General features: G+C 48.8%; 1 protein-coding gene across 1 annotated transcript; it reads left to right on the top strand.

Moving 5' to 3' along the window:
• Positions 1-969: 969 nt before the first annotated feature.
• Positions 970-10,119, top strand: ADAMTS1 (ADAM metallopeptidase with thrombospondin type 1 motif 1). Its single transcript, XM_007164153.2, has 9 exons — positions 970-1,685; positions 3,327-3,673; positions 4,397-4,529; positions 4,916-5,083; positions 5,522-5,808; positions 6,036-6,222; positions 6,309-6,484; positions 7,767-7,942; positions 8,113-10,119. The coding sequence occupies exons 1-9, from the start codon at positions 1,037-1,039 to the stop codon at positions 8,810-8,812; spliced, it is 2,823 nt and encodes a 940-aa protein (XP_007164215.2). The 5' UTR covers positions 970-1,036; the 3' UTR covers positions 8,813-10,119.
• Positions 10,120-10,819: the final 700 nt, after the last annotated feature.

Genomic DNA, 10,819 nt, shown 5'->3' with positions numbered 1-10,819 from the left:
CCTGGCTCATCTCCCAGATTGAAGAGGCGGGGGCTGGCGGGGGTGGGATGCGGTGAGAGAGGGGGCCGGCGCAGGGACAGCCCCCGGGCAGGGAAGTCTTGGAGAAAGGACTCCGCTGTCCACCCTGACCGTCCCTTCTGGAAACTGCAGCCCCACGCGCGAACTGCGCTCCCGCAAGAGAGGGGCGGCGGGAAGGGACGGCAGTCCGGGAAGACGGCGGGGGGAAAGCGCGGTGGCAGGGAGTACCTTCTCCCAGCAGCAGCCCCAGACGTACAAAGTGCTGCTCACAGCGCCCCTCCTGCGCCTTCCGCCCCCAGACTGACGAGCCAGTGGCGCCGAGCCAGAGCGGAGGCCGCCCCCTCCCCCGCCCAGGCCCGCGGCGCAGAGCGCGGTTTCGCTCCGACTGAGTTCAGGGGGCGGTGTCCCGGGGATAGAAAGGCGGCCAAGAGGGAGGAGAAAGGGGGTAAGGGGGGGGTGGGCGGAGACATATTCAAAGACTATAAAAAGGCGGCCCGGGCTGCCCCGTTCTTGCACTCGCTGGAAAGCGGCTCAGAGCCTGGGGCCTTCGCATAGCCAGGGCGCGCGGTAGGGCCGAGAGGACAGAGCCCTGCGCAGAGCGAGGTGCACCGCGACCGAGGCGGAGACCAAAGGGGGGAGCTCCAGGCGCCGATCCTCGTGTGGCCCATCGCCCCTCTCCCGGAGGCGTCCCAGGGCGCCCCGTGTCTCCGCATCAGCCACCCCGCCGCAGTGCGCGGTGCCTCCAGCTCTTCGCTAGAAGAAAAACTTCCCGCGCGCCGGCAGAACTGCAGCGCCTCCTCTCTAGTGACTCCGGGAGCCCCATCTGCGGCTGGCTCTGCGCGCACTTTCCAAGAATCATAGTAACTGTTAATTTTAACAATCCCGAGGCAGGCCAGCGAGGCTCTGAGCTCCGGACCCGAACAATAGACCCTTCGCTCAGTGCGCAGCGGTGCCTCCCGGGACTCGGGTGCCGCGAGCGGTCCCCGCGGGGTTCGGAAGGCGCACGGAAGGAGGCGACATGGGGAACACGGCGCGACGGTCTCGCGGCTCGCAGCCTGCGCCCGTGCTGCTGCGGCTGCTGCTCGCCGCGGCCTCCGCGCTGCTGGTCGTGCCGGGCGTGCGCGGGCGCCCCACCGAGGAGGACGAGGAGCTGGTGCTGCTGGCACCGGAGCGCGACCCAGGACACAGGACCACGCACCTCCGCCTGGACGCCTTCGGCCGGCAGCTGCTGCTGGAGCTGCAGCCGGACCGCGGCTTCCTGGCTCCCGGCTTCACGCTCCAGACGGTGGGGCGCAGACCCGGGCCCGACGCGTCGCGTTCTGATCCCGTTGGCGACCTGGCGCACTGCTTCTACTCTGGCACGGTGAACGGCGACCCCAGCTCCGCCGCCGCTCTCAGCCTCTGCGAGGGCGTGCGCGGCGCCTTCTACCTGCAGGGCGAGGAGTACTTCATCCAGCCCGCGCCCGCCGCCGCAGCCGGGGAGGAGCCTCCGCCGAGGCCCCAGTTCCATCTCTTGCGGCGGAGGCGGCGGGGCGGCGGCGGCGCCAGGTGCGGGGTCCTGGACGACGAGACGCAGCTCGCAGGGGGAGCGGGGTCGGAGGGCGAGCACGCCACGGCGCAGGGGCCGCTGCGGGACCGAGCGACACAGCGCACGGGACAGCCAACAGGTATCGGTCCCAGAAAAGTGGCTCCCACTTGTCTCTCCATTCATCTCCCTCTCCCTACCTTCTCTGTGCTGCGAGACTTGAGGGTAGGGTCCTGTTCGCAGACGCGAGCCTATGTCTGCGGACAGGACGGAGACGTGGTGTGGAGGGAATGAGGCTTAAGATTTGGGTTGGTGAACTAACCAAAGCCTGCTGGAGCAGTTAATTCCATTTGCCCTAATAATGAATGATCAAGAGAGGACAGACGTTATCAATGATTTTTCTGCTAAGGAGAAGCGTTCCGATCCGGAAGGGAGAGCTGGTAACCCAATGCCTCCCACTTTAGTTGAATGTGAGCTTGTGCGACTTCTTTCCACCTTGCTAATTTCTTTTTAACAATTGTGCATGTGTCCTTTGGTCGAGTTGCAGCCTGGCGCTTAGTTTTGTAATCGCTGCCTGTTCGCGCACCCTGAGCCCAGAGGAGGACAGAGATGGAGGGCGGAGGAGGGATAGTGACCTCAGAATGTGCAGCCCGCGAGCCTGGACAGCTGCGCTACGATCCCTGTTCTGCTGGCCTCTGTCCCCTTCCCCCCCCTTTAAGAGTCTGACCCCGACCGGCTGGCGGTGGCGGGGCCCCTCCGCAGAACCTGCTTGGGAGGTCTCTGCCCAGCTCGCCCCGCCTCTCCGCGCCTCCCCCCAGCCTCCCACTTTGCGCTCCCTCTCGCGGCCATAATTCTGCTCGGAAGCACTGTTGAAAGTTAGTCACCGGTGATCCTTCCTGCTCCGCCTTCCCCTGTTTCTCTAAGTTGTGTGCAGTGCTTCCTGTCTAGTTCTTTTCATTCTGTCACTGACTGGGATGCCTTGTTTCTTTTTTTTAACTTTCTCACGTGGCTTGTAAAATTTTCCGCTTCTCCCCTGTACGTCCGCTCCTTGAAGCAGTTACGTGGTCAGAGCCCAGCGTAGAACTTCCCTGGGGGCTGGGTCTCAGTCAGGAGTCAGAGGGCTCTTTTGGAAACAATCAGTCGTGGCCCCGCGGTCCGAAGCAGGAACTTATTTCCCTGGGGCGGTGGGAGTGGGGCAGTAGGCTGCTTGGCAGACTGGGTGGTCCTTGTGCCCGGATTTGGCAAGAGCAGAGCACCGCAGGGACCCGTGGAACGAGCGAGCAGAGCAGAGCAGGCTGAGATGCCTTCAGGCCCGGCCCCTCGGCAGAGGCCACAGCCCTGCCCTGGGCCTTCCACGTGGAGCCCGATGATCTCATTCAGGATTTGATTCCTGGCCTGTGAAAGAGTGACTCAGGGGCTCTGCCTGCTCCCCTAGCTCCAAGATTTTACTACAGCTGGGGAGAATGATTGCGCACACTGCCTTTTTCAGATTGTATGATCTCAGAGAGGACAAAAGAAATCCTGCTTAAAAAAAAAAAAAAAAAAAGCCTGCCCCCCCCTCCCCTCAGAGGAGCACATGGCCTTTTTTATTTACAGTAAAGGAGAAAACTTTAAAAATAACATTTTCAGTGAAAAGAAATGCAAATATTTTTGTTATTGTTGCTCCGGGTGTATTTTTGTATTATTTTCTTTGACTGGTTAGGCTTTCTTTATATACTCTGGGAAGGTAACTATCCTTGGCTAGACTGCCCCTGAACAAACTATCTTTCTTGTGTCTTTACAGGAACTAGAAGCCTAAGAAAGAAGCGATTTGTGTCCAGCCCCCGCTACGTGGAAACTATGCTCGTGGCTGACCAGTCCATGGCAGAGTTCCACGGCAGTGGGCTAAAGCACTACCTTCTCACCTTGTTCTCGGTGGCGGCCCGGTTATACAAACACCCCAGCATTCGGAATTCAGTTAGCCTGGTGGTAGTGAAGATCCTGGTCATCTATGAGGAACAGAAGGGGCCAGAAGTGACTTCCAACGCTGCCCTCACTCTGCGGAACTTCTGCAACTGGCAAAAGCAACACAACCCGCCCAGTGACCGGGACGCAGAGCACTATGACACTGCCATTCTTTTCACCAGACAGGTGAGCGGAAGACATTGCCAATTAATGAGAGTATCCTCTTGGGAATCAGTTTTGTAATAAGCAGACGTATGTAAGGCATTTTACCAATATTTTTGCACTTATATTTTTTAATTGGCCAGCATGAGTAATCTTCCTTATTCCTTTTAATATTTTAATGTCTCAAGTTTCACAGTCATTTTGGAATAGCATTAGGGAAAATCTTAAAGTCACACAAAGTACTCCTAAAAGAACTACTCAAAAACAATGAATGGGGCTTCCCTGGTGGCGCAGTGGTTGAGAATCTGCCTGCTAATGCAGGGGACACGGGTTCGAGCCCTGGTCTGGGAAGATCCCACATGCCACGGAGCAGCTGGGCCCGTGAGCCACAATTGCTGAGCCTGCGCGTCTGGAGCCTGTGCCCCGCGACGGGAGGGGCCGCGATAGAGAAAGGCCCGCGCACCGCGATGAAGAGCGGTCCCCGCACCGCGATGAAGAGTGGCCCCCGCTTGCCGCAACTGGAGAAAGCCCTCGCACGAACCGAAGACCCAACACAGCCAAAAATAAATAAATAAATAAATAAATAAATAAAATCAAGTAAAACTTTAAAAAAAAAAAAAAAAAAAAAAAAAAAACAATGAATGTAGCTGCCCTCAAGCACATGTGAAGTTACACCCTGCCAAAAAGTTAGATCACAAGGTTCATGCTCTGTCTCTGTTAATAAGGACATACCTTTGCTCCTTGTAGGACCTGTGTGGCGCCCAGACATGTGATACTCTTGGGATGGCAGATGTTGGAACTGTATGTGATCCCAGCAGAAGCTGCTCGGTCATAGAGGATGATGGCTTACAAGCTGCCTTCACCACAGCCCACGAATTAGGTAAGTCCGTTTTAGAGTGAGAGTCAGCCCAATTCATGAATTCAAATTGATAAACTATGTATTAATTTAAGAGGGAGAGTCTGCAGGTTATATTGCTATTTTAGGTGCCAGAGCTCCCTAGAAACTGCAGAAAATATTTTTCCATTCTTCTCCACATGGTCATTTTTATTAGAATTCAAAATAAGATAGTAGGAGCCATGGACACATTTGGAAATTTACATGTTTGTTCACACCCTGTGAAAAGTAGACATTGTCTCTAAAATAGATTATCTCCAAAACACGTTTCTTCCTCTAGAAATATCACTTTGAGATAAATGAATCCCTGTTGGGGAAAAAACTGCTGCAAATGACCTGTATTTTAATGTGGGTTTCGGATGTCTTCTTAGGCCATGTGTTTAACATGCCCCATGATGATGCAAAGCAATGTGCCAACATTAATGGTGTCAACCGGGATTCCCACATGATGGCGTCAATGCTTTCCAATTTGGACCGCAGCCAGCCCTGGTCTCCTTGCAGTGCTTACATGATTACGTCATTTCTGGATAATGGTCATGGTAAGATGCTCCAGCTTCTCTTTCTAGATGTTATCCAACCATCCACATGTAGGGTACTAGTGAAACCAGCTCTTTCTTCCTCTTCTGTTCTTTTTATTTTCCCTCCTTCAAAATGATTTTCATTGTCAACCGCATGCATTTTTAGATCTTAATTTCCAGTAAAAGATAGTGCTTCTGGTCAGGTAGCTCCCAGAGTACATTAACTTGAGTTTTTAGCAGAACGATGATTTCCTGTCATTGTTAATGCAGAAATATCCCATTGAGAATAATATCTTAATGGTAATTTAAATCTCTCTGGCATTTCCCCCCCAAACTCTTCAGCTTTCAAATCGCTTTGCTATATATTATCGCTTTTGGTGAGTATTTCCTGAAACTGATCTACCTCCTGCATGCTTTAATTTGCTATTTCTTAATATTCGCTGGCATCTTTCCTTACAGGTGAATGTTTGATGGACAAGCCCCAGAGCCCCATACAGCTCCCCTCTGATCTCCCCGGGACCTTGTACGATGCCAACCGGCAGTGCCAGTTTACATTTGGGGAGGAGTCCAAACACTGCCCGGACGCGGCCAGCACGTGCACGACGCTCTGGTGCACGGGCACCTCTGGCGGATTGCTGGTGTGCCAGACCAAACACTTCCCCTGGGCCGACGGCAGCAGCTGCGGAGAAGGGAAATGGTGTGTCAACGGCAAGTGCGTGAACAAGACTGACAAGAAGCATTTTGATGTGAGTTTTCCATTGCAACACACGCTCCTTTAAAATTCAGAATTGAAAGAGACCAAGCGACGCTAAAACTAATATTAGATACCACGTTAGCATCCCGACCTGTGGGCTCTCGCAGGGATACAGGACACAGTCGTATTATTGATTCTTTGTCCCGTGTCTTTCTCTTCTATTTCCTGAAAAGGTCTCCATAGAGGTTTCTAACGCTGATCATTTGTGTCTCCATTTAGACTCCTGTTCACGGAAGCTGGGGGCCGTGGGGGCCCTGGGGAGACTGTTCAAGAACGTGTGGTGGAGGAGTTCAGTATACGATGAGGGAGTGCGACAACCCGGTCCCGAAGAATGGAGGGAAGTACTGCGAGGGCAAACGCGTGCGCTACAGGTCCTGCAATATTGAGGACTGTCCGGAGAATAATGGTGAGTAGAGAGAAGGTGAAAAGGATGCGCTGCAAACGGGTGGTTGAAAATCGGAAACGGATAAAATCATTGTCTCCTTTTTCCAGGAAAAACCTTTAGAGAGGAGCAGTGTGAGGCACACAATGAATTCTCCAAAGCTTCCTTTGGGAGCGGGCCCGCGGTGGAGTGGACACCCAAGTACGCAGGAGTCTCACCCAAGGACAGGTGCAAGCTCATCTGTCAAGCCAAAGGCATTGGCTACTTCTTCGTTTTGCAGCCCAAGGTAGTGACTTTTCTTCAGACTTTTTGCCTAAGAAACAAGGCCTTAGCTTGCTCCCTTTTCATGCCAGCTCTGTTGTACTTTCTTTAATTTATATATATATATATATAAAGCTGAGCTTTTTATTTATTTATTTATTATTTATGGCTGCGTTGTGTCTTCGTTGCTGCGCGTGGGCTCTCTCTAGTTGCAGCGTGCAGGGGCTACTCTTCGTGGCGGTGCGCGGGTTTCTCATTGCGGTGGCTTCTCTTGTTGCAGAGCACGAGCTCTCTGCGCGAGAGCTTCAGTAGTTGTGGCATGCGGGTTTCAGTAGTTGTGGCTCGCAGGCTGTAGACCGCAGGCTCAGTAGTTGTGGCGCACGAGCTTAGTTGCTCCGCGGCATGTGGGATCTTCCCAGACCAGGGCTCGAACCCATGTCCCCTGCATTGTCAGGTGGATTCTTAACCACTGCGCCACCAGGGAAGCCCTAATTTATATATTAACATGTTCAATTTCAAGTTAGAACTGCTTTGCTTCTAGATACATTGGCAACTGCTTGCTTTGAGTTTGGTTCTGTTTTGGGTTATGAATGAAGCTTGAATCTAGCGTTTATGATTCTTGCAATGGTTTATTATTACTCCTATATGGGAAAAAAAAGCCCTTTACGCATGGTTAGGTAAATTATGTGTTAACATGGAAACCATCCAGTGGTTTTGGAAAATAGTTCAGGTGTGGCCCGAAGTACTTGTTACTGGGTGACTAGCAGTAGTATGTGCAAATGGACTTATTAAAATGAAAGTCTGAGCATTGAGAACTCTTGTGTTTGAGAACATATACTGAACTAATGGAAGCATTGTTTTGCTGAGGAGATAAATCTGGCTCTGAGGTAGAAAATGGAATTGAATTTGGTTGAAATTATCATGTGTCATTATCACTTTAGGCTATGAAAATAGTCTCCAGTTGCATTTCAACATTCAAGTGATTTATTCAGCACATGTTATTGCCAGGTAGTATTCTAGATACTGGGGATACAGCAGTACACAAATTGACAAAAAGCTCTGCTTTTGTTGACCTTAGCTAAAAGTGAGATAGGATACAAATAATCAAAAAATTTATAATATTTTCAGATGGGAAAAAAAAGCCAAAGAGAAGGATAGTGTGTGCCGTGTTATAGAGTACTATTTTAATTTTGATAGTCAGGAAAGCAAAGATGTCATGTTAACGAAGAAAACTTTCAGAACTATCCTAGCATCACCTCTTGCCCTTGTTAATGTGTGACACCAGGTACGTGCCCTTCCTTTTTCAGGTGGTAGATGGCACTCCATGTAGCCCAGATTCCACCTCTGTCTGCGTGCAAGGACAATGTGTAAAAGCTGGTTGTGATCGCATCATAGACTCCAAAAAGAAGTTCGATAAATGTGGCATTTGTGGAGGAAATGGATCTACATGCAAGAAAATATCAGGATCAGTTACTAGTGCAAAGTAAGTGTTAAAATGCCATACTCCCAAAGGTCTTATCATTTCGATGTAACTTTTTACAGGTCTGGTAAGAATTACATTCTTAAGTGATTACCTGGTGTTTCAAGCTAAGTATGGATAATATGATTAGCCGGTGAAGGAGAGATTTTTATATCTATTTTCCTTGTCTGCAGACCTGGCTACCACGATATCGTCACAATTCCAACCGGAGCCACAAACATTGAAGTGAAACAACGGAATCAAAGGGGATCCAGAAATAATGGAAGCTACCTTGCCATCAAAGCTGCCGATGGCACATATATCCTGAATGGCGACTTCACTTTGTCCACTTTAGAGCAAGACATCACGTACAAAGGTAGTGTCTTGAGATACAGTGGCTCCTCGGCAGCATTGGAAAGAATTAGAAGCTTTAGCCCTCTCAAGGAGCCCTTAACCATCCAAGTCCTGACAGTGGGCAATGCCCTTCGACCGAAAATTAAATACACCTATTTCGTGAAGAAGAAGAAGGAATCTTTCAACGCCATCCCTACTTTCTCCGAATGGGTCATTGAAGAGTGGAGCGAATGTTCCAAGTCATGTGGACAGGGTGTGCAGAGAAGGCTGGTGGAGTGCCGAGACATCAACGGGCAGCCCGCCTCAGAGTGTGCAAAGGAAGTGAAGCCAGCCAGCACCAGACCTTGTGCGGACCTGCCTTGCCCCCTCTGGCAGCTGGGGGATTGGTCGCCATGTTCCAAGACTTGCGGGAAGGGTTACAAAAAGAGAACCTTGCAGTGTCTGTCCCACGATGGGGGTGTGTTGTCTCACGAGAGCTGCGATCCTTTAAAGAAACCTAAACATTACATAGACTTTTGCACAATGGCAGAATGCAGTTAAGGAGGGGCGGTGTTGAGGGAAAAGGGCAGTGGGGAAGGGCTGATGCACTGAAATCAAGAAGGCTGGAGGAATCCAGTGCACCTTGCCGGTGATCAATGAGGTGTGCTGATGAGTTGGGAGGTACAGGTAGGTAGAAAAGAAGTTAGATCATCAGAATTTCCTGCCAGTTACAAAATTGATAGGGTAGTTTATGAGGATCATTAATAGCTGACCAATAAGATAGCATGAGAAAGCCCCAGGGCGTTATTATTTCTTTTGTTAAGTCTGTGACAAGTTTTTACAAAAATAGAAACAATCGTCAAAGTAAGTTTAAAAAATATTACAATCCCTGTTTCCTGGTACTGATGAAATACTTTGTATCATGGAGGTTGGGAAACGAAAAGCAGGAGGAAGATGAGATTTTTGGTTTAAGATGTGGCTTACTTTACCTCACTACCTATGGAGGGAGAAAGGAATACACATAGGATCTTTGGCCATCACTGTTCCTGACTGCTGTGGTTTCAGAGAATGTTTATGCCATCTCTTCTACTGAGAGTTAAGAATTCAGGACTGTCCAGCATGAGAGATGCTTAGCACCGTCCAGTGACTCAAATGACTCCATCTTTCCTTTCTTGTGCCGTTATTGTGTCTTTATTTGTGAATTCATTTTGACGAAGAAACAATTCCACGTATTTGTAAAAACAGCATTAAGTCTACAAGGGGAAGAAAAGCAGTGATGTATCAGATGCTGGTAAAAGCTAGGGGAGGCCCGTTGGTCTGGGTACCTCCTACATTTCTTTCCTCCTGATGTAAGCCTAATTAAGGAATGTGGATGTGAAAAAAAAAAAAAAAAAAAACAGTTTGTGTCTGAAGAAAGTCAGTAAGATCACACAAAAAGAATGTAATGCCAGAACAAGAATGGGGTGTGTACAACAGGGTCCCCAGTGTTTGGGGACATTGCGATCACACGTCTCGCGGTGGGGAGGCTACTGAGGGGTAGCGGGTCCATCCCCAGCAGCTGGTCCAACAGTCATATCCTGGTGAATGTCTGTTCAGCTCTTCTACTATGAAAGAGAATGACTTTTTTCCATATGTATATAGTAAAATATGTTACTATAAATTCTATGTACTTTATAAGTATTGGTTTGTGTGTTCCTTCTAAGAAGGACTATAGTTTGTAATAAATGCCTATAATAACATATTTATTTTTATACATTTCTTTCTAATGATAAAACTTTTAAGTTATATCGCTTTTGTAAGAGGTCATATAAAAATAGAGTATTTATACAATATATGTTACTAGAAATAATAAAAGGACACTTTTTGAACATGTGTCTATTTTTTTAATGGGAATTAATTCCTGGGTAGGAAATCTGAAACACAGATACTGAATTTTTGTTTGTTTTGTTTTGTTTTGTTTTAAAAATGTCTGGTTTCTTACTTTTTTAACACTGATAAAAATGTTTCATTGCATACATTTTTTTTAACATCTTTATTGGAGTATAATTGCTTTACAATAGTGTGTTAATTTCTGCTTTATAACAGTGAATCAGTTATACATATACATATATCCCCAAATCTCCTCCCTCTTGGGTCTCCCTCCTACCCTCCCTATCCCACCCCTCTAGGTGGACACAAAGCACCGAGCTGATCTCCCTATGCTATGCAGCTTCTTCCCACTATCTATTTTACATTTGGTAGTGTATATATGTCCATGCCACTCTCTCACTTCGTCCCTGCTTACCCTTCTCCCTCCCCGTGTCCTCAAGTCCATTCTCTACATCTGCTTCTTTATTCCCATCCTGCCCTAGGTTCTTCAGAACCTTTTTTTTTTTTTTTTAGATTCCATATATATGTGTTAGTGTACGGTATTTGTGTTTCTCTTTCTGACTTACTTCACTCTGTATGACAGACTCTAGGTCCATTCACCTCACTACAAATAACTCAATTTCATTTCTTTTTATGGCTGAGTAATATTCCATTGTATATATGTGCCACATCTTCTTTATCCATTCATCTGTTGATGGA

Source organism: Balaenoptera acutorostrata, chromosome 4 (assembly GCF_949987535.1).
Source record: "Balaenoptera acutorostrata chromosome 4, mBalAcu1.1, whole genome shotgun sequence".
Taxonomy (NCBI): domain Eukaryota; kingdom Metazoa; phylum Chordata; class Mammalia; order Artiodactyla; family Balaenopteridae; genus Balaenoptera; species Balaenoptera acutorostrata.
The sequence above is the reverse complement of the archived record's forward strand: the minus strand, read 5'-3'. Positions and strand labels throughout refer to the sequence as shown.